Source organism: Perca fluviatilis, chromosome 6 (assembly GCF_010015445.1).
Source record: "Perca fluviatilis chromosome 6, GENO_Pfluv_1.0, whole genome shotgun sequence".
In the NCBI taxonomy this organism is placed as follows: Eukaryota; Metazoa; Chordata; class Actinopteri; order Perciformes; family Percidae; genus Perca; species Perca fluviatilis.
This window is the reverse complement of record NC_053117.1, coordinates 22,787,731-22,812,115: the sequence shown is the minus strand read 5'-3', so window position 1 is coordinate 22,812,115 and position 24,385 is coordinate 22,787,731. Positions and strand designations below refer to the sequence as shown.

Genomic DNA, 24,385 nt, shown 5'->3' with positions numbered 1-24,385 from the left:
CTACACACACCATTTCTACAAACCTTTCTTATAAGTGACTTATCAAAAAGGTATAGGTTTTTTTTTTTTTTTTTCCTTCACATTTTAAATCATTTAAACCTCTTAATTCGCAAGAAATTAAATGATCTTAGTAGACTGCTGTTCAAAATGTAAACTCATTAAGTGTACTTTTTTGCAAAACGTGGACATACATCTTCAACCAGGTAGCACAGATCATCTATACCAGAGATCTTCAACAGGTGGTCCCGGACTCTCGCTCTCCCTCCTCTTCTCACTCTGGCACGCCTCTATGTTTACACGCGGCGGGTTAAGTCTTCTGCGAGGAGAAATCAGTGTATCCTCGATTTTGACTTCTCCAAGGAGCCTCCTCGATGCTCGATCATCACTCCTCAATGTGCCTTTTAGGAATTGTGACGTCCTTCAACACGGCGCACTGAGAACGATTTCCGGGTCACAAGCCGGAGTATCGGGGGTCGAGGAGGTACAAATTTGGGAATTGGGAAAAGCCCATGGTTTAGTGAAAACCCTTACTAAATGTATACCACAGACCTTTTTGTTGCCAAACCTGGTGTTAAGAGGTGCAAGTCTTTAATCTGCTGCCAAATCATTGGTAGTATAATATACGATAATTGATATCATTCAAGAAAGATTTTTTAAATTAAAAGATTGTTTTCTTAATGGCAGCTCCTCCTGCTGAATTGCTGTAGGCATGACCACACAAACTTTTATTCCAACCTTTATTTTTTTTGTTCAAACAGGAACCTTTATAAACATACAAATGACTTAGTAAAAGCTTTTCACTTACACGTGTACACTTACAACACATTAGCCACTTACACAGTACATGAATGCAGCTGCTGCATTAAATCATCATCTCTGTGTCGCTTAGCTCAAGATATTTAAAAGGAGTAGAAACAGCAAAGAAACCAATTCAAAAATCGTTCTTATTAAACATTCCATATTTTGTTTATCTAGTTTTACAAACTAGAAAAACTGTACTAACTTCACTGACTACACTGACACAACCATGTATCTCCTGCATTTTCCAAGAAAATTGCCTTAAAATATATAGGGTATACGACAAACCTTGACATAGATACTTGGCTTACTTTCTAATGCAACCACAACTGTCAAAACCGTTTGATTGGGAATGGTATCAAAACTAATCAATGTGAACAGCAACATTTTCTGTGAAGTGGTCATCATCTGCTGCTGTTACAATGTTGCTGTGGATTACAGGAGCAACAAAAGTTCTGATGTAAACCATTTTTCTTTTTTTTAAGAGCTGGCTTTTTAAGTAAGAGCATGTATATTAGGCAAGATCCAACACTGTCAGGTAGGAAGGATAGTATAAAAATCAACCATTCTCCATCTCTGCACAATTTCCGTGCTAGAACTTTATGTTAAGTGTTAATAAGCAGTAGGCATACTTTTCCTTACCAACATACAGCCCCCTTTATCAGAATGTGAACAATATAAGACTGCATGGCTTATGTGAAATTCAGATACTTTTGTCCAAACAAGTACCATGGGGTACTCCACCACATGCTGCATTACTGACGGTTGGGTCTTAACTTTGAAACACCACTTTCAAGTTTCTACAAAGTAACCTTGGATAACATGTTGCAATTTTAAAAAGGCAACATTTTTGTTTAGCCTTTATATACTGATCTCATAATCAAAGTAGAAGCAAAAACTGTGTGCATGTAAAAAATAGTGTTTTAGGCACAGCTAACATGCTACACAGTAAATCAGATCTCAACATCAAAACTTTGTTTCATGGCAGCATATGGTCTCAGTAGTTTCCCAGTATAGACGTACGTGTGTGTGTGTGTGTGTGTGTGTGTGTGTGTGTGTGTGTGTGTGTGTGTGTGTGTGTGTGTGTGTGTGTGTGTGTGTGTGTGTGTGTTCAGTCAGAACACTCAAGTCTGCCCAGAATCACAAGATTGCTATCAAAAATGTATTTGTACAGTCAAGTTTCATGTGTTTGTGTATCACAGTCCTAGTGAGGCTTTGAGCAAAGATGCCATATCTTCAGGTATGGTCCCCTCACCACCACCTAAAGAACACATGATGCTTTATTCAGTTTTTTTTTCCATTTTCAAATCATTCAGAAGGTTAGGGTAAACAAGTCAACTGGGTCAAACACTGTGTGCCCAGAAATATGGCTAACCAACTTGCAGTGACAGACGATTAGTCACTGCCCTCAAGCTTTAGATATTTTGTACTGCGCAGTACTACATTAAGGCTTGGAGGCACCTGAAAGCTATATATACACACACCGTATTGGTCTGAATATAAGATGACCCTGATTGGCATGGGGTACTTTCCATAAAATCATCTCTCAGTGCAAATCAAACCAGCTATTAGGCAAACCGACATAAAACCATGCCAGTCTCTAGGTATGGTGAAGGGTATGTGATTATGTCGGGCTATTTTAATTCCAAAGGCCAAGGGAACTTTATCAGGATGCATAGTATCCTGGATCCATGAAATAACTGGCCTTTAAAAATAAAAATCTGCCTGCCTCTATGGGAATTTAACATAGGGTTGTGCTCACTTTTGTTGCCAGCGGTTTAGACATTAATGGCTCTATGTTGAGTTATTTTGAGGGGACAGCACATTTACACTGTTACACAAGCTGTACACTTAATACTTTACATTGTAGCAAAGTGTAATTTCTTCAGTGTTGTCCCATTAAAAGATATAACAAAATATTTACTAAAATGTGAGGGGTGTACTCACTTTTGTGAGATACTGTAGCTCTCCACATGCAAAGTTAGGACTAACAAGTTAATTAGCAGTTAAGAAATAGAACGTATAGCCTATTTACATTTTTATCATGCAAAAGACGTTTTTTTTAAACTTTATACAAAAACAAATAAAAAAAACGCAGTGTCCGTCGTCGAATCACAGTTACTGTAGTTTGTGTTAGAGTTGTTGGTTTAATAGATAAATCTATGTTTTTGTGGTGCCTGCAGAGATGCCGTGCCATGTTAGTTGTGCTGCCAGTGGAAGAATATGGTGCACACACATAGCAGAGCTTACAACTGTGGCACTGGAAATCCATGCCATGCTATCTTTTGACTGGCTGTAGCTAAGTTAGAGGAGGTTGACTTGCAGCACTTCAACACGTTTTTCCGCTTGGCAAGCCAACCGGACGGGACATGGGGGCGTGACAGAATTGACGATTCCATTTTTTTATTCGAAGTTCGAGATTGTGACTTAATTTCAGTCAATTTAAAATCGAAATCGTGACACCCTTACTGTTTGTAAAATTAAATGCCAGTTTATAGCTGATTCTCTATTGGCTGTTGAAACAGATGACGTCCCTTACGTTCTGCGACTTGAACAGCTGAAAGTCTAGACCCTAGGGCTGGGCGATAAAACGATAACGATATGTATCGCGATAGACACGTAATCAATATCAATAGAAAATGCGGTCGATAAAACGTTCGATAACTTGTTTTTCTTCTTTGGAAGAAACCAGAAGTTGCAAAGCAAGTTTGGTTGCATGAACAAAGGCACTCACTCTCTGGTAACCTAGCAACGTAGGGAGTGACACTCTAACAGCCAATCATGTAACAGTATCATGTTGTTTGCGGCCACTACTGTTGTCTCGTGTTGGATTCTACAATAACAGAACCGGGCGGCGTGTAGCGATAAGTGGAAAGTGAGTGCCGCAGCGAGCGAGGAAATTGTTGATAAAACAGGAAAAGTCAGTATGGCAGTTTTGGGGATTTTATAAGTCTGACCGTCGTACCCACCAACACTACCGCAAACTTGTTTTACCACCTTAGCCGCGCTCACACTTTGGAGCACAGCCGTATTCGTCAGCAACGTCCAACATCTGCAGCTGCTACACCGCACAAGCAGCAGACCGCCATGGAGAGGTACTCTGCATCAGGGCCTTACTAAACGCTACAAAGAAGTAACGGAAACAGACGTGCTGAGCACTGTCCAGAAGCCAGGTTACCAACCTGCAGAAAATAGTTCTTCTCAGGTTTCAGGTTTCTCTATGCTTATATTTAACACTTTGCACCATTTTATTACACCTTATTAAGCAGTTCTTACTTATTCTTTCTTCACTGTGGTTTTAGAATTTTTATATTTTTTTAAAACGTCTTTTTACAGACGTTTACATTTTAATTATTTGAGTGATTTCCATGGTTGTGTTGACATTTCTGCTTTTATAACTGAGGGGATTATAATCAGAGGAAGGTTACATTTTAAATAAAAATGTTTAAATTTAATATATTTTTCTCCTGGTCCTTATTTTAAATAGGTCATAAAAAATATCAATAATTATCGATATCGACCGATATGAAACACTTATATCGTGATACAGTTTTCAGCCATATCGCCCAGCCCTACTAGACCCCGATTATAAGAGGACCCCACTTTTTCACGGGAAAAAACCCTGTCTTATATTCGGACCAATACGGAGTATATACAGTACAGGCCAAAAGTTTGGACACACCTTCTCATTCAATGTGTTTTCTTTATTTTCATGACTATTTACATTGTAGATTCTCACTGAGGGCATCAAAACTATGAATGAACACATATGGAATTATGTACTTAACAAAAAAGTGTGAAATAAATGAAAACATGTCTTATATTTTAGATTCTTCAAAGTAGCCACCCTTTGCTTTTTTGATAGCGCTGCAAACCCTTGGTGTTCTCTCAATGAGCTTCATGAGGTAGTCACCTGAAATGGTTTTCACTTCACAGGTGTGCCTTCTCAGGGTTAATTAGTGGAATTGTTTCCCTTATTAATGGGGTTGGGACCATCAGTTGTGTTGTGCAGAAGTCAGGTTGATACACAGCCGACAGCCCTATTGGACAACTGTTAGAATTCATATTATGGCAAGAACCAATCAGCTAAGTAAAGAGAAATGAGTGGCCATCATTACTTTAACAAATGCAGGTCAGTCAGTCCGGAAAATTGCGAAAAACTTTGAATGTGTCCCCAAATGCTGTCGCAAAAACCCTCAAGCGCTACAACGAAACTGGCTCACATGAGGACCGCCCCAGGAAAGGAAGACCAAGAGTCACCTCTGCTGCTGAGGATAAGTTCATCCGAGTCACCAGCCTCAGAAATCACAAGTTAACAGCAGCTCAGATTAGAGACCAGATGAATGCCACACAGAGTTCTAGCAGCAGACACATCTCTAGAACAACTGTTAAGAGGAGACTGCGCGAATCAGGCCTTCATGGTCAAGTACAGTGCCTTGCGAAAGTATTCGGCCCCCTTGAACGTTTCGACCTTTTGCCACATTTCAGGCCTCAAACATAAAGATATAAAACTGTAATTTTTTGTGAAGAATCAACAACAAGTGGGTCCCAATTATGAAGTGGAACGAAATTCATTGGCTATTTCAAACTTTTTTAACAAATAAAAAACTGAAAAAGTGGGTGTGCAAAATTATTCAGCCCCTTTACTTTCAGTGCAGCAAACTCTCTCCAGAAGTTCAGTGAGGATCTTTGAATGATCCAATGTTGACCTAAATGACTAATGATGATAAATAGAATCCAGCTGTGTGTAATCAAGTCTCCGTATAAATGCACCTGCTCTGTGATAGTCTCAGAGGTCCGTGTAAAGCGCAGAGAGCATCATGAAGAACAAGGAACACACCAGGCAGGTCCGAGATACTGTTGTGGAGAAGTTTAAAGCCGGATTTGGATACAAAAAGATTTCCCAAGCTATAAACATCCCAAGGAGCACTGTGCAAGCGATAATATTGAAATGGAAGGAGTATCAGACCACTACAAATCTACGAAGACCCGGCCGTCCCTCTAAACTTTCAGCTCATACAATGAGAAGACTGATCAGAGATGCAGCCAAGAGGCCCATGATCACTCTGGATGAACTGCAGAGACCTACAGTTGAGGTGGGAGACTCTGTCCATAGGACAACAATCAGTCGTATACTGCACAAATCTGGCCTTTATGGAAGAGTGGCAAGAAGAAAGCCATTTCTTAAAGATATCCATAAAAAGTGTCGTTTAAAGTTTGCCAAAAGCCACCTGGGAGACACACCAAACATGTGGAAGAAGGTGCTGTGGTCAGATGAAACCAAAATCAAACTTTTTGGCAACAATGCAAAACGTTATGTTTGGCGTAAAAGCAACACAGCTCATCACCCTGAACACACCATCCCCACTGTCAAACATGGTGGTGGCAGCATCATGGTTTGGGCCTGCTTTTCTTCAGCAGGGACAGGGAAGATGGTTAAAATTGATGGGAAGATGGATGGAGCCAAATACAGGACCATTCTGGAAGAAAACCTGATGGAGTCTGCAAAAGACCTGAGACTGGGACGGAGATTTGTCTTCCAACAAGACAATGATCCAAAACATAAAGCAAAATCTACAATGGAATGGTTCACAAATAAACATATCCAGGTGTTAGAATGACCAAGTCAAAGTCCAGACCTGAATCCATCGGAGAATCTGTGGAAAGAACTGAAAACTGCTGTTCACAAACGCTCTCCATCCAACCTCACTGAGCTCGAGCTGTTTTGCAAGGAGGAATGGGCAAAAATGTCAGTCTGTCGATGTGCAAAACTGATAGAGACATACCCTAAGCGACTTACAGCTGTAATCACAGCAAAAGGTGGCGCTACAAAGTATTAACTTAAGGGGGCTGAATAATTTTGCACGCCCAATATTTCAGTTTTTTATTTGTTTAAAAGGTTTGAAATATCCAATAAATTTCGTTCCACTTCATGATTGTGTCCCACTTGTTGTTGATTCTTCACAAAAAATTACAGTTTTATATCTTTATGTTTGAGGCCTGAAATGTGGCAAAAGGTCGAAAAGTTCAAGGGGGCCGAATACTTTCGCAAGGCACTGTAGCTGCTAGGAAACCACTGCTAAGGAGAGGCAACAAGCAGAATTGATTTGTTTGGGCCAAAAAAACACAAGGAATGGACATTAGACCAGTGGAAATCTGTGCTTTGGTCTGATGAGTCCAAATTTGAGATCTTTGGTTCCAACCGCCGTGTCTTTGTGCGACGCAGAAAAGGTGAACGGATGGATTCTACATGCCTGGTTCCCACCGTGAAGCATGGAGGAGGAGGTGTGATGGTGTGGGGGTGCTTTGCTGGTGACACTGTTGGGGATTTATTCAAAATTAAAGGCATACTGAACCAGCATGGCTACCACAGCATCCTGCAGCGACATGCCATCCGGTTTGCGTTTAGTTAGACCATCATTATTTTTCAACAGGACAATGACCCCAAACACACCTCCAGGCTGTGTAAGGGCTATTTGACCAAGAAGGATGGAGTGCTGCGCCAGATGACCTGGCCTCCACAGTCACCGGACCTGAACCCAATCGAGATGGTTTGGGGTGAGCTGGACCGCAGAGTGAAGGCAAAAGGGCCACCAAGTGCTAAGCATCTCTGGGAACTCATTCAAGACTGTTGGAAAACCATTTCAGGTGAGAATACCAAGAGTGTGCAAAGCAGTAATCAGAGCAAATGATGGCTACTTTGAAGAAACTAGAATATAAGACATGTTTTCAGTTATTTCACACTTTTTTGTTAAGTACATAATTCCACATGTGTTCATTCATAGTTTTGATGCCTTCAGTGAGAATCTACAATGTAAATAGTCATGAAAATAAAGGAAACTCATTGAATGAGGTGTGTCAAAACTTTTGGCCTGTACTGTATGTACTTTATCTACCTAATATTGTGAATTGTGCTGCTGCATATTGTAATTATGTTATTGTTATTTCTGTATACGAAACAGCCTGGAGGAATCCCTACTTTCTTGCTTTTCCTAACATTTTAAGAACAGAACATATCAAACCCAGGAACTGTACAGATTAGTTCAAACTGTATTTACACAGGACGGTTCCTGGGGCTTTTATCCGATCTTACAAGTCAAACTGCTTTTGAGGAGTAAGCTTAAGGGCTATAGCTTGGGCTTAAATGGCCAGCACTCCTTAAATAAAATAGCACTGCTTTTTTGTTGTCATTTTGATTACTTAAAATGCATCGGCAAATTCAAATCAATTTCATGTATTTATTACAAAGATTGTGTGCATGCAGTCAAGAGAGTACAAATCTCCTTACCGTCAGCAGTAGTCATGTCCTGCTCCAGCTTTAGTTTCTTCTGGCTCAGCTGCAGCATGCAGTCATCTATGCTGTCCTTGCTTATCAGCTTAATCACCTGTACAGTCCTGACACCCACAGCGAGGTACATTAGTCACTAGAGGACATCAATACATTAATCCCTTAGCATTGCTCCCCCTTTTCTAGAGGGGTAGGGTACAGGGCATGTTTAGGGGGTAACAGCAAGTCAACAGTAGATTCCAAACAGAAGTGGTATAAAGCATCTGAAAGCTGTCAAGTTTTCTAGTCATGAATCAGAAATAAATATTAATTAAATAACTGATTAATTAATTAATTAATATGAGTATATGATGGCTATATCATGCTCACTTATGCCTCATAAGTTGTTGCGGCAGTTTTTGAGTTGACAGAATTTGTTGCACGGATTTGGTGCACATTTTAACCATTTTTGACCACTCGAGAATTAATAAAAATGGTCAAACGTTCCTCCAAAATACCACATTAAGTCACGTTCATGACAAATTCATGCTGTGATTTGGCATAAAAAAAAAATCCTTATGGAAGACCTCAACCTGAAGAGGACATAATGTACAGTTCTAATTCAACTTTTGACCTTTAGGGCCTTTTCACAGCTGAAAGTACGGAGCAAGGTTCAACATTTTTACCTGAGGTGGTCCTGTAATTGCAATGAATACCTACTGTAATATTCTGAGATTTGAATCTACAGAATCTGCATGCATACAGCGCAAGTGTTTTCTGTCCAATTGTTGTGTAATTTACAGATTCCATCTTACTTGGTCTGGCCTACGCGGTGACATCTGTCCTCTGCCTGTTTGTCATTGTAGGGATTGAAGTCGATGTCATGAAGGATGACAACATTAGCGGAGGTGAGGTTGATTCCCAGGCCGCCAGCACGTGTTGACAACAGGAACACAAATATGTCAGGATCCGTGTTGAACTCATCAATCAACACAATCCTGCAGGACAAAGAAATCATTTTAACCATGACATGTGACACAGTTTATGTGGAGGGATGTCAAAATGAACATGATGATAACGAGTTAACGCAAATTCCTTTTAATGGCACTGATTTTGACGCCTGATTAACGCACGCATGTTCTGTACTTTGGTCCCTCGCACCGATCCGTAGTTTGGTCCGTAGCAATGGCGCACCGGAGATTTCTGTAATCACAGTTACCTCGAGGTCACAGCACATTATTTATAATTCTTTTTGCATTTTAGGTCTTTATTCGATAGGACAGCTTAGACATATGACAAGGATTGGGCGCACACTCTACCAGGTGAGCTACCCTGGCGCCCACAGCACATTATTTTGACCCACAGTGGGAACTTTCGTTTGCATGCTTTGACTGTTATGAAGACAGGAGAGGCATTTTGCCGGCGCGTGCGGCAGGCACTTTCTGCAAGTAGCCAGACAGTGGGACATTGAACATAAAGTCAGCACAGCAGCCAGGCAACTCCCGTTGGAGCATATGCCTTGCACATAGCCTCCACCGAGCCATCCATGTTTCTCTCACACTCATTTATTTTTTGTTTTAATACATTTTTTGTATCACCCTGTTTTTATCCCACTTAGCAGAAGGGGATCGTTTTGTGTGCCGTTAAACACAATTATATTGTTAAATTACATGGTTACATTTAGCTGACCAATGTACTTGTACAATTTGTCTGTTGCTGTAGTGCACAAGGTCCATTGTTTTGTGTTTAGCTGCCTTAAAACATGGGATGTTTAGTTAACCTTTATAAGTGTAAGGTGTAACACTACATTGTGTTAGCATTACCAAGTAATGTTCCATTCAGGTCAATATGCCCATCTGCTGTTGCATGATGGGCATGAGTTTGCCATATTAATCTTTCAGCATATTTTTTGAGCATACAGTACCTTTGAGGTTATTCTGGAGAAAAATGACAGCATTTGTCATTGTTTTTGGATTGTTGCAATCATAATAAAGATTTGCACAAAGCAAGCATATTTGTCAGCTCCCATGTTGAGAGCATTAAAAAAAAAAAAAAAAAAAAAAAAAAAAAAAAAAACTTAAAATAACCCTTTGAAATTACATTGAGAACAGATAAAAAAAAAAAGTGTGATTAACTGCGATTAAATATTGTAATCAATTGACAACCCTACTAAATAGATTTTGAATTAATAAGATTATACTTCATGATCCTGCCTTGTTGGCTACAACTGATTTGACTTCAATGAACTGTACAACGCTGACCTGTTGGCTATGGGTGTGGATCCATCCAGTCGGACATAACGATGCTTAAGATGTTTCAGCAGCACCTCCACAATGTCCAGCATCATGGTGAACTGACTGAATAATACCACTCGGTCTCCCTGTAAGACAGAGGAAAAGCTATGTTACAGGATAAAAAGTTAACTCGTTGGTAAACGCAGCCTGCACTCCCCCTGCATGCACCACAGGCATGGTTCTGCAAATTTGTATTAACCTTGGTTTTAAGTGAGGCCAGCAGCTCTGTGAGGAGGAGGAATTTCCCAGAGTCAAGCAGGAGATTGTTTTCAAGCTGGTAGGAGCTGATAGAGGAGTACTGCTGGCACAGACGATGCAGCTCAAAGTCTGACATCACTTCCATGTCCTCCTGGATCAGAGCAGCATCTGCATCAAAGTGAGTTGGCTCCTGTGGAGGGAGAGAAAGAATGAAGGCACAGATGTACCCCAAAAATGGTACAGAGGGAACAGTAAAAAGGAGGGGCATTAGTGTGGAATAAAAAAACAGTTGAAATATTGAAGAAAAACAGGGAGTAGGACTGACCTTGAGCATGAGTTTGCTCATGGCTTTGAGCTTTTCTGTGGTGTAGTACTGTCTATGAAGCAGAGGGTGGTTGGCCATCTTCCTCAACTGCATCATCACATTACACAACTCGTGTTCTGCAGAGAAAATGTTAACCAGACATTTAATTTCTGTTATTTGCACAAAATAACACTCATGTACAACAGTGAGCAGTGAATCAGGCTTACTTTCACCATTGGCTGAAGCCTTGAGTTTATTTAAGAGGGTCTGGTAGAGAACCTGCTGTTTCTCACTCATCGGGCAGGACTCTACCCGCTCTTCCTTGGCTGGCAGCTGCTTGAGGACCTGGAAGAAAGGGAAGACCATTAGTTGTTCACAATACTTACACAGGATTTGAACTATAATTACTCTCACTGTGACCATTATTTAGCAAATGGGGATGCCCTAGAAAAAACGGTTTGTGTGAAGTGTGCTTCAGCAGAATACTGAAATAAGTGCTGAGGAAATTAAGTTCCTCATGCTGTTTTAATGGAGACTCATGATTCTTCACTAATTAACAGAATGAATCAAAAGGTTTATTGGATTCTACTACTACCAACGTTTTTAACATAGTTGGATGCAGAGAAACCATTTCATTTATTTACATGCCAGTAATTTCAAACTGGGAGACTGAGAAAATCATTTTTATGCCATATTTCCCTAGAGAACACACCTTCCACATACATGATATTTACACAATACAAATCTGTAACTTTATCAACTTACCTCGCTCTTCACTCTTCGGAGGATAAAAGGTTTCATGATGAGTTTGGCCTGAGAAATACGATCCCTCTCAAAGCGGCTCTGCTCCTCATGGGATTTCTGACGCATAACATAAAACAGTTAACACTTTGGTCAGATGGGCCAAGAAAAAAAAAAAAAAAAAAGGATGTCTTCACACAGCCGGTTATTTTATAAAAGTACCAGGAGTGTTGCTTTAATCTGAGCTATCCATTCATCCAGCTTCAAATAGCATATCGGTCTAACACACACACACCATAGAAAACATTTTGGAGAGCTGTGTAGTGGAGCTGGAGAACATGGAAGGCATGATGAAGTTCAGGAGAGACATCAGCTCCAAGAGGTTGTTCTGTAAAGGAGTTCCTGTCAGAAGCAAGCGATGCTCAGCCTGCAGGGAAAGAGAGAGAGAGAAAAAGAGACATCCTGCACTGTTACATGCAATACTTCTGGATAGAAAGGCAAATCATTCTGATGACAGATGTGAAGATACAACAGAAATAGGTAGTTTGTGGTGGTAGAAAATAAATTGCGAAATGTCAGTGAACTAACGTTAATATCCATAAGATGGCGGTAGCGCAGAGAGTTCATGTTCTTCAGCATGTGACCTTCATCAAACACAGCATACTTCAGACGCAGCTTACGGAAAAGGCTTCGGTCGTTGGCATTTCCTATGGCCATGTTATACCTGTAAAACAAATCAAACAAGCAAAGCGGAATAAAACAAATGTACCCCATGACTTTGCGTGTAGGTGTGAGTGACAAGTTGCTTCAGGCTCTTAATGGCCCTGTAGTCACCAGCACAGAAAGTGTTTGCTCACGTTGTCACAATGACGTTGCACTCATCATCTCCATTGAGGAGGTCGTGTTTGAGGTAGCGGCGGTCCTCCACAGATCCTGCACACAACATATGGATACACTGTTCAAAACTGTGAAAAGACCATACATAAGGCTGTGTACAGAGTAACAACAGCACCGCATCAAAATATACGCTCGATCACACTGAACACTTAAGGTTCCCAGATCAATTGCAGGGTTCACATAAGAAAGACAACATGAGACAAGTTATTGTGAAAAGATGTAAAAATTAGAGTCATACCACAATAGACTAGCACTTTGAGGCTTGGGCACCACAGCTTCAGCTCTCTGACCCAGTTATCTACAAGACAGAGATAATTAAATAAGCATTAATCATAAAATAAATGATTTTTTTTTTTTTTTTGTACTCATTTTACAAAGCAAAAAAAAGAATGAGCTCCAAGAAGTTCCAGAAACAGACACAAGGTAGTATCTATCTACTTTAGATACTCCAGAGCAACAGGTGAGGTGAAAAGAGCATTACTTTGTTTCCTCCTCCCAAAAAGGTCCTTTTTCCAAAGAGAAAATTCTATGTGTAAACATGGCCTTAGACAACAGACACAATGTGCCGTTATGCTAAACGTTATCATCTAAATGTGTGTTGTTAGATTAGATAATATGAAGCAAAGTAGCAAAGGGTGTGATTTACGGAGATCATTACCTAATGTAGAGGCCGGCACAGTGATGAGGTGAGGACCGTCTATTCCATTCTGGTACAGCTGGGCCAGAAACGCTATAGCCTGGATAGTTTTTCCCAAACCCTGAGAGCAGAAGAGTCAAAGAGAGATGGAGAGATACAGAGTCAGTCAGATATTAAGCACCGAGATAAAAAGATAAAGAAACAGCCAAGTGGACAAACAAAAGATATTTGAACATCTGCACTTCAGACACGACATACGACAAGTATTAACAGCAAATATCCTGACAGACTTTAAACAGCACTGTAGTTTTACTAAACCATACAAATCAAAGTTCTCATCGTCTTGGGCTAAAACAACATATTTAACTCTCTGCTGCTTGTACTCTTCTTCTCTGTACTTTCTGATGGTATAAAGCTGTTAAACAATATATTCACCTGCAAAATGGCTACATATTCAAACAAAACCCTCTTTGACAGTGGCACAGTAAGACTCATCGAGTGGTGACTTACACAAAGGGTAAGCACCTGCTGCCCTGCTTGGCTGAATAAATGTTTACATTTCTTTTTTTTTTCACTCTGGGCTTGTGATCAACACATAAATGTTGGTAGTGCACCTTACCATTTCATCAGCAAGGATACCACTCAGTTTGTGCTCATGCAGAAGAAGCAGCCACTTTAGACCAATCAGCTGATAAGGTTTCAGCTGGTACCTGAAAGACAACCAATAACCGACTGAGAACAAGAATGGGATCCCTCATTTTCATCAAAACACATACTGTAAGCCAACTGTCACAAATAGTCCTGATGCATCATTTATGGAAACACAGATGCAAAACTGCTGCAACTATCAGCATGCAAGATGTCAAAAAAAGTGTCTGGAATAATTAAAAAATTTGCGAAGTCGAGTGCCCCATTTGTAAGGAACATGCATTTGTGAAATGAGTAGCAGCGCTGAGTATGTGGGTTGCGCCCATGAAAAATTTGCCGAATCTTCTCTGCCAATGCCAAACATATGCAACACGTGCACTGGAACCTGAACATGTGGAGGAACGTTATATTCAGTGATGAGTCCAGATTCTGCCTACGGCAGTTGGATTGTAGGGTCAAAGTGTGGAGAAGACGCGGAGAACGCTATGCTGATTGCTGCACCGAGTAACAGCTTTTGGTGGAGGCAGTGTGATGGTGTGGGGCGGCATCTCCTTCACTGGAAAAACGAGGCTTGTCATCATTGGAGGCAATCTCAATGCAGAGAGACATAGAGATGAGATTCTGCAACCAGTGGCAATCCCATATCTCCACAGTCTGGGACCGAACTCTATCCTCCAAGATGACAACGCTCGCCCCTGCAGGACAGGGTTTATCAGAGACTACCTACAGAATGTGGGAGTGGAGAGGATGGAATGGCCTGCCAGCAGTCCTGACCTCAACCCCATTGAACACTTGTGGGATCAGCTTGGTTGTGCCAGAGTGACCAACACAACCATGTTGGCTGATTTGCGACAAATGCTGGTTGAAGATTGGGACCAGGTGTGTGACCAGGATGGTGACCAGCGGAATCAGAATAAGCTGTTTGGCATTAGCAGAGAAGATTTGGCAAATTCTTCATGGGTGCAACACACATACTCAGCGCTGCTGCTCATCCCACAAATGCATGTTCCTTACAAATGGTGCACCATTTGAAAACTAAACAGGTTTTCCAATGGTATAAGATTTATTGCCAAAAAGCATTGTTACCACAGAGAAATACTGACTGTTTTCAGTAAACAGCAGCAGAGTGTACAGCAGCTGGCTAACCTGCCTGCAACACTGACTGACAGACGACAGAATGTAAACTAAAAGTAAAATAGTTTTCATGTCTGCTCCATGGAAGGAAAATAGAAGAACTCCATGAGGATTAGTGGAAAGCAGGAGTTAATGGCCCTCATTTATGAAACGTGTACGACCTAAAAACAGGCGTAGGACGGGCGTACGCCGATTCCTACACAAAGCTCGGCATTTATCAATTGGGGGGGGCCCTATACACGGCAGAAAAAGTCTGCAACATTGTTTTAGCCTGTGGGGTTCTGCACAACATCTCGCAGGAAAACTGGTGCCATTAATGTTATACGGATGTTACATTTCCATCAGTCCCATTTCATTCTTCCTTGGTATTATATTTTATATGCTGCCACTGTGTATTTTTTCATGTGTCCCATGTTTTTATGTTTCCGTCTCCTTCCATGTGTCCACCATTTCTTCCTTTTTTTTTGTTTTTTTGGTTTTTTCCTTTGTTTCATTGTCTGCACTTATTGAGTGTATTAATATTCTTTATTACTTTTATAGTTTATCATTTTTCTACTCTTCATTCTTATTCGTTTCATTATGCATAATGTAAGTGCCACATGTATACTACTGTTGTTTTATTATTCATACATCATTGTTATTATATATATATATATATTATTATATTTATTATATATATATATATATATACTCTATATATGTGTGTATATATATATGTTATATTATATATATATATATATATATATATATATATATATATATATATATATATATATATATATATATGTGTATATATATTGTGTGTATATATATATATATATGTATATATATATATATGTGTGTATATATATATATATATATATATATATATATATATATATATATATATATATATATATATATATATATATATATATATATATATATATATATATATATATATATATATATATATATATATATACACACACACACACACACACACACACACAGATCAAGATGAGATACAAAAATAAAAATCTGCACTCTCTGAGTGCCCTTCTAGTTACAGTACATGTTTAGGTGCATTTTACTCACTGACTGTTGAGTAAACTGGGCTGCTTCATGGACCCTGTGCCCCTCTCCATCACCTGAGTGACCTGTTTGAACATTTTTGAGGAAATGGTATTGCATTTGGACATCAGCCCCAGGACAACCTGCCGCTCTTTGAGAACGACTCTGCAGCCCAGCAGTAAGGCATCCGACAGTCCATTATCCTTATGGAAGACATCAATCTGAAGAGGAAAGAATGTACAGGTATAATTCACACAATATGTTGAGTATTTAGACAGTAGCCATTGACTACTACAGCACAATCTATTAGCGAGAACTCTGATAAGTCATTAAATGACCCGACAGTGGATAGGGACAAAATGTTTGAGAATCACTGAATTACTTCACTGGTGCCACTGCATTGAAAAGCAGACTGTACTGCGTTGCCAGGTTTCATATATCTATGATCAGGGTAGTGTTTTTTTAAGCCCATCTTGTTAAAAACATTAAACAAACAATACTTTTATTTATTATAAGCCAAACTTACAATAAAAAGGTGCCAACAACACTAGCTTTTCGTTGAGCTTGGTTTATACAAAAGGTATTAAATATGTCAATGCTCCATTATTGCAACATAATTATGACAGGGCCACCACCGTTAACATTTACTCTCTGTTGACAGATGTTTGGACAATGAATGAAGTAAATCTGATAAAAGAGCATGAGGTGAGATATGTCAGTCGGTGAAGAGTTCTGCTATTCAATAGATTGTAAGAAATATCTTGTCTCTACATGAAGACCTTGGTGTAGCACGCTCAACAAGTGAATACAGTGTGACAGAAACTCAACAAGTCATGAAGTCATTTTCAAGGTGTTTCGTAGGAAACATTCAGAGTATGGCTGACTGTAACACTTTGTTTTTACAACTTTTCCCATTGATAACTTGTGCAAACTCTTTCATTTCAAATGAAGGAATCACCTGCATGACGTCTATTTTATGTTTTTTGTCTCATTTGTTTAGAAACACGCACACAAACACACACTCTCTCTCACCAGGCTTTGCCAGCCATCAAAGGGCCTCAGTTCCACAATCTTCTGGGCCTTTTTAACAGAGCACCCAGCGATAAGAGACAGCTCATCGATCGTTGCATCCTGGAAAAACTTGAGTATCTCTTTCTTCAGATCTGTCATTCCACCGTTAGAATCCAGCTCATCATCAGAGTCCTCAAACTCACTACTAACTGTCTCCTCTTCATCGTCATTTTCCCCCTCAGAACTGACATAATCGTCTGATGCGCGTGCCTTCTTCTTTCTTTCTGCTGCCTGCTTCTTAGCTATACTGGTCCCACTGGCAAATCTGGACAGCATCTGAGCAGCAGAGGAAGAAGAGGACGGCTTCAGGGAGGAAGAGGTAGTCGTTTTCTTGACAGAGGAGGATGAGGATACGGAGTCAGAACTTTTTTTAAGCCTGTTTGACAGAGTGGAAGTGCTACTTCGGTGTTTGGAATCTTCACTGTCTGAGTCTTCACTGTCCTTTGTAGCATCTGAATCATCTATACGGTCCTCCTCAGTTTCACTAATAATTATATGGTCTTCGGAATAGTCGTTTTGACCTCTGCTACTTGTACTGTCTCCATGGTCTTTGTGGCGCGTCAACTTCCTGTGGCCCTTGCTCGACTTGTCTTTGCTCTTCGATTTAATGGATTTCTTTTCTTCGGTGTCAGGTGAGCTGAAACTGGCATCTGACAACAGAAAAGAAGAAAATTGACTTGAGCCTGAATCTGTATCACAATCCGTTACGGAACATGACAGTTATAAGGACACGTATACATGAGGTCAGTGAAAAGATGGCTAAATTCAGATGAAGCGCTCGCACCTGGGTCTGAGAACATTTGTAGAACCTGCAGAGCATCGTCAACATTCCAGTCGTGTTCCTGCAGCACCATCCGCAGCTCCTACAACATGACACACATAAGCAATGGTTAGAACTAAAAAACAAGATCCACTGTTTCCAGAAACAGCCTTGGAAAATCTACAATTTGTTCTTTTCTCATTGTAGACTGCCGTGGCTGTTAAGTCATTTTCTATTGTCAGCCATCCTTTTAAGAAGCTGCAAAACAGATGATAGATCAGTTAAGTAGTCCGTTTTGCTAAGGCTTTATTGGTGAAACACACGGCTTATGCCTTCATTGGTCTTTGCTTCAAAACAGTTCTTTTCATTTTAGGAAATTATCTTTGTTTAACATTTAAGAATATTTTGGGGACACTATTAAATGGAAACATGGCATAAGTAGTGTGTGAGTTGTCATAATGAGCTGAATGTCAATCTCAGTCACAAACACAGCTCAGTGTTACGTTATGTAGAGTATAAACCACTTGAGAGGGTGGAATCAGATTAAACTAAAATTATTTCAATATGAAATGACTTAATGCGTTAAAGAGAGGGACAAGTGTCTGTGCGTTCTCACCTCCTTGTCCTGGTCAGGAAACTTTTTCTGCAGTCTTCGGACCATGGCTTCCTGCTTCTCCCAGTTTGGCTCTTTGCTGTCATCATCATCTTCTTCAGAAACCTTTTGGTTTGAATAAGAAAAGGTGTATAAAAAACATAGGAAGCCACCTTACCACCTCAAATATAATCTTTTCTGCATCAGGCCTCATTAATACATAATGTGTGATTTTCTTATCAATATATGCATACATTTGTCTGTGTTAAAAAACTTTTTGGACAGTTCTTTCTCTACAGTGTAGGATGAAATGGCTTTGGCTGTACTTGACAGGATCTTAAAAAAATGTGTACATGTTAGGCCATTGTTTTAAATCATAAGGTTATCATTCTAATCTTACCACTGATGACCTTCTCTTCTTGCTGGGTTGAATTTCACCACTTTCCTGAGAACCGCTAGATCCATCCTGCTTTCTTTTCCTGCCTTGGTCTGTGGCTAAGAACATAAAGCAGCCAGTGTTCTCAAAAGTAGCCAACTGATTGAGAAAAGTAGACGTGTGTGTGTGTGTTTTTACTGCAACTACTACTTTTCTCCACCTGCACACCAGCTTTAGTAATAACTTCTTGCATCAAGTGTTAAATTTTTTTTATTGCGATGAGAATGAGCCAAATATTGTTGAACATATCACAAAAAACTAAGTAAAACCTTTTATTTAATTATTTTACTTCTTTGTGTGTGTGTTTTTTTTTTTTTTTTTTTTTACTATAAAAACTAAGCCTTCTTTAAGCTAGAATTCCTTCAAGGAAAGTGTTTAACTCTTGTTCAACCTTATCAATTCCATGTGACAAATGAAATTTGCAATTTAGCATGGACTGTCATGTGCTTATGAAAAATGAATTGTTTACCTTCTTTATCACCAAACTTTAAAAGGCATGCAGCTACAGCCCCATCCAATGTGCTTGTGCTCCTAATAACCTGAAAAGGGAACAGACAAGGTGCTTTGAACAGAGAAAATCAAGAGATTAAAAAGGGATGGTGTCATATGAACAGGGTCCAAATTATAGCTGGCTGTTACGTAAAATTAAATACGTTCTCATGAAAACAGATTTAGCCTAAAGTTGGTGTACAGTCAGTAAAATCAACCAAGATAGGTTTGACAGAGTAACACCACAATACAGATCCTTCAAATTGGCTTTGGATGTCCCTGGAGTCAAACTAATGTGTTCTATGTTGAGAAGTTGCAACGCCTCTATCTTAACTCACCTCCAGTACCTCTGTCCTTGACAACTGAGGAAACATCTCCAGTACTCTGTTCATGTTCTCCTCCATTTCTTTGTCCTCATCATCTGTGTAATCCGATGTCACATTTTGGGATGATTTCCCTTTGGGATTCCTACAGAAGACAGACAAGAGGACTGTGAAGCAGTATGAATCAGCATGAACATGAGGAATCGTTGTAATTTCAGTTTACACTTACTTGGACTTCCTGGATAATGGAATTTTGGTCTTTGTTTCAGAGAGAAGCTCATCCTCCTCCAAGTCAATTGTAAGGACTTCCTCAAAAACCACTCCTCGCGCATGGGGCTTTGGTGAGGCTTTGACAGGTTTCATCTGAGCTGGACGGCACAATGTTAAAAACAAGTTAGCATATGCATTCTTGGCAGTAATGCACAATACAACAATACTGTAGACTTAAGGCTTGGCTTCCCTACTATTTAAATGTAACTGTTGCAAGTGGGGTGATTACAGCAAGGAGAGCGACACCTGAGAATATTGACCAGTAACTCTGGAAGCCTGAGGGGCCATGTAACGCTGCAACACAGGCGCACAATCTCACTGCAATGATGAAGATGTTACAGTTCTAGATAACGTTACATCAGAAACTAAGACAGTTTTGGTTCCATGGGCGCAAACCTCACTGTTACTTCGGGAAATAGTCACTTTGACTTGCGGGAAAAGACAGCATGTTAATAATAACCATGTTACCTAACTACTGCTAACGATAGCATAGTTGACACATCTGGCTAACAGCATCGTAAGCTAACGTTAGCTTAACATCTGCTAACGTTAGTTACCTGGCTTGTTCTCCTTCTCAGACTCTGGACTATTGGATCCGCTATCCTGGTCTTTGTTTGTTGTCGTCGCCGCCTTCTTGTCAAAACGAAAACGGTCTAAATTGAACATGTTAACAGTCTGTTCGTGTCTGATAGCGGCAGCTCTTTGTCTCTTTCAAGTCAGCAGTATTTTCTCTGTCCTGCCGCATGAAGCACAATGTTCCTGTTAGCCAATGAGACAACCTAACGTTTCCTAAGGTTACCAAGCGTCGGGTGTTAGCATAGCAGCCAGGGCAACAGCCCTGAAGACGGCGATTTTAAGATATGTCACTACTCCGTTTTTAACCGTTACAGTTTAAAATGTATTGATTCATAAAACGCTAATTTAGTATCAGAGACGGCTGTTTGACCCGGGGTCCAATTACGTTTGTTGTATCTCGACCCTTGACTACAGCCGGTTTCCCGCGAAGAGGAAGAGGATGCTATGCCAGGCCGGCTCCGCTTATTGGTCAGACGAAGAGGCGGGCGGAAACACTCTAGCCTACTTCCGTTTCTGCTCAAAATTCTGTTGGTCTCATCTTCATCGTGTTACAGTGTGGTAAACGGTGTATTCCTAGCAATGACTGTAAATATAAGGTTTTATATAAATAAAACCTTATATAAGGTTTTATATAAATAAAACCTTATATTTACAGTCATTGCTAGAATACACCGTTATATTATATATATATATATATATATATATATATATATATATATATAGCACAGTAAAGTACAGAGCAATTTTGGGGGTGTCTGGTTTTGTCAGGCAACAAAACTGAAGAAAGCTTGAAGAAAATATAACTTGGATAAAGTCTATCAAATATATAGTGTCATTATCTTTTCTCATAAATTTTTTACATTTTTGTCATCCAAATTGGCACATTTCAGTATCCAAATTTTCTCGCAGAGCATGTTTTGACTTGTCAAAACAGGGAAAGTAAAGGTGTATGCTAACTAACATTAACAATGTCTCTTTTCCCTTTAGGTGTGCCAGTAAACTATAATAGCAATAGCACACAGTTGCAGTTATTATCAGTCATTATTATTAGAATCAAAATCAGAAAAGTGTTTATTGCCACAGTAAGTTACACTTAGGCCTACGTGGAGTTTGCCTTGGTATTTGGTGCATAGGCTTACATAAACAAACAAACATTTTCAACATTAATAAGAATAAACAACACATACAGAAACAAATAGGCTATATACCAAATAGCTGTTTAGCATAGAAAAAGGAAGCCGAATGGGTTGAGTGCAGTTTGCAGCTTGTAAAAAATATATAAGTTTTATGGGAAGTAAAATAGAACTATCGTCAACAAAGCTACAGGCTTCTTCTTCCTTGTTATTTTAGTCAAATTCACCTGTTTCTGTGTGTTGTCCACTAGATGCCAGCCTGGCATCGCCACTAGATGCCACACTCATAGGCGAAACTGACCATATTTTGCTGGTGAGTCAGAGACTGTCATACATTTAATGATCCACAGGGGGTAGCAGATATACATTCTCTAAGATGGGCTAAGGGTATGTGAGGAGGTCTACCTGCAACTTGAATGCTACCCCTTTGTAACTTCTTTATCTGTGTGTGGGTGCGTTCTTAAAGGTAATTTTGGAAGGACAAATACTGTGTCTAATGATTTGAACAACTTATTATACACAGTGTCTGAGGTCCCATACCATTGCACTGATAACATGCTCTTACACAAAAACTCTTGTGTGCTGGGTCTCTGTGCCCCATTGCGAGGTACACCCTTCTTAATTCAATGACAAAGAGTTGCAAAAAAATATTGATTAGAGTGAAATAGGAAACAAAATAATAGAATATGATTATGATTATTAAGACAAACACTATGTAGAATCTGACATGAAATTGAAGTCAGTCCCTCTTAATCTGGAAAAAGGTCAAATGAAAGCTGTTCAAAGACTATTCTAAAGTTTAAGTGAAAGACTATGTTTGTTTTCCTGAGTTTAATTTTTTTTTTTAAAACAACAACCTCACACACTAACCAACCAGGTTGTCTTGGGTCTCCAGTTGTCTGGCTTTTGGAAAGAGTTGTGCATGTTCACACCGATTAGTCTGCCAAAGTTGATAAAGATTATAACATGTTCAAATGAATGGGTTACATAGGACTGTATTATCAGAGTGACAATGTTATTTTTTAATGGTAACAGACTCACAATAATCTGCTACTTCCCTGAGAAGCCAACACAGCCATTGTAACTCCTTTCTTCATTTGGTCTTGATGGTCAAAGTCAATGGCAGATGCAGATACCCCCCTTCCTACACACACACATACACACACACACACACACGCACACACATACACGAGCACACACACACACACACACACACACACACACACACACACACACACACACATACACACACACACACACACACACACACACACAAACACACACACACAGACTCACCCACAGCTTGACTGTCTCATACGATTTACTTCTTAGTATTATTGACAGAGTTCAAAATTAATAACAAAACAACAACAGTCTAATCATTTAGGGTTTTGTCGCTAATTAAAATAAAATATTTAAAATATAACAGCAATAATGTACAGTATATGTCACACATTTTGCATGAGCCACCTATGTTGTTCTAACCCACTTTTCACAGATATGTAAACACTTCACCACTAATGGACTTACACCTGTAGACTTTGCTCAGATACAGTGAATATATTATGATTAGGTTGGGTCCTCTCATCAGAACACCAAAGCGCCATCCTGCCGCCTTACTGTCGCCCCCACCATCGTCATGGAGACCATGTAAGTTAATGCATGTGTGTATGTGTGTGTGTGTTTGTGCTCTACCCTGGGCACAATAGGCTGACTGACACAGAGTCTGATAGGGGTCATGACCCCTAACAGCAGGAAGCTCAAACTATGGCTCCTTGCCTTCTCCTGTCCTGGTCAAGGTTTTTGTGTATATGTATGTGTGTGTGTGTGCGTGCGTGCGTGTGTTTGTGCGTGCGTGGGTGCGTGAATGTGTGTGCGTGCATGCATGTGTGTCGTACATCTGCATTAAGATAGACTTTTTTATTGTTTTCTTCTTTATTTTGGTCAGGGTTGTTGCCCATATGTGTCAGTTTACTATGTGGGTGTCTATGTGTGTATGGAAACGAAGACACCCACACACACTGACAAGCAGGCGCATATGCAACAACACCGAAATATAAATCATCAGGCCGTCCTGAGGCAAGTCGTAAACACACAATCGCAGTGATGAGTACTGTGGATGTTTTAATGGACGTTTTGGCTCGAGGCGATAACTGAGATAACAGCCTGGGAAAAAAACGCACCCACCCACACACACACTAGCACAGATAGGTCCAGTTGGCTGGAATTATACTGTATGTGTGAGTACTTCTCATACTATACATACTGTACATGTATGTATGTAATATTCAATAAGCTTTCATCTGCATATCCTGTGTGTCAATTATGTGTGACCAACATTTGTATAGTAAATGCATGTGTCAAGTGCATATGTACTTGCATGTGTGTCTGCGTATGTGTGTGTGTGTATGTTTTTAAGGTTGGTGTCATTGGTGCATGGTGTCCCAGTGGACTCGTCACAAAGTCTGTCACCACCCAGTCACCATGGCACCCAACTTGGCCGAGACCCGACGGCGGCAGGGAGCACCTTGTCACCGTGGTAACACGTCTGGGATGTAACCACCCCCACCCCCTAAGAAATACACAGAGAGACAAGCACCACCCCATATCAAGGATCTTTCTAAGGGCAGAATACATTTAATGTTAATAAAATAATTTTAGCCATTGACTGATGGGGCTTTGACGTGAGAGACGGACAGAAAGCAGAGACAAAGATAAGTAGATAGATAGATAGATAGATAGATAGATAGATAGATAGATAGAT

At 39.9% G+C, this 24,385-nt stretch overlaps 1 protein-coding gene across 1 annotated transcript; it reads right to left on the bottom strand.

Annotated features, from left to right (window-relative positions):
- Window positions 1-723: 723 nt before the first annotated feature.
- smarcad1a (SWI/SNF-related, matrix-associated actin-dependent regulator of chromatin, subfamily a, containing DEAD/H box 1 a) lies at window positions 724-20,578 on the bottom strand. The gene is made up of 23 exons (XM_039803609.1): window positions 20,470-20,578; window positions 19,872-20,010; window positions 19,658-19,787; window positions 19,300-19,369; window positions 18,795-18,889; window positions 18,419-18,520; window positions 17,827-17,905; window positions 17,004-17,692; window positions 15,996-16,192; window positions 13,756-13,846; window positions 13,158-13,257; window positions 12,738-12,797; window positions 12,460-12,535; window positions 12,191-12,326; window positions 11,898-12,029; window positions 11,627-11,722; window positions 11,089-11,206; window positions 10,883-10,998; window positions 10,559-10,747; window positions 10,327-10,445; window positions 8,881-9,063; window positions 8,087-8,193; window positions 724-2,059 (listed from the first exon to the last, which is right to left on the bottom strand). The coding sequence occupies exons 1-23, from the start codon at window positions 20,576-20,578 to the stop codon at window positions 1,995-1,997; spliced, it is 3,198 nt and encodes a 1,065-aa protein (XP_039659543.1). The 3' UTR covers window positions 724-1,994.
- Between the last annotated feature and the right edge of the window lie 3,807 nt (window positions 20,579-24,385).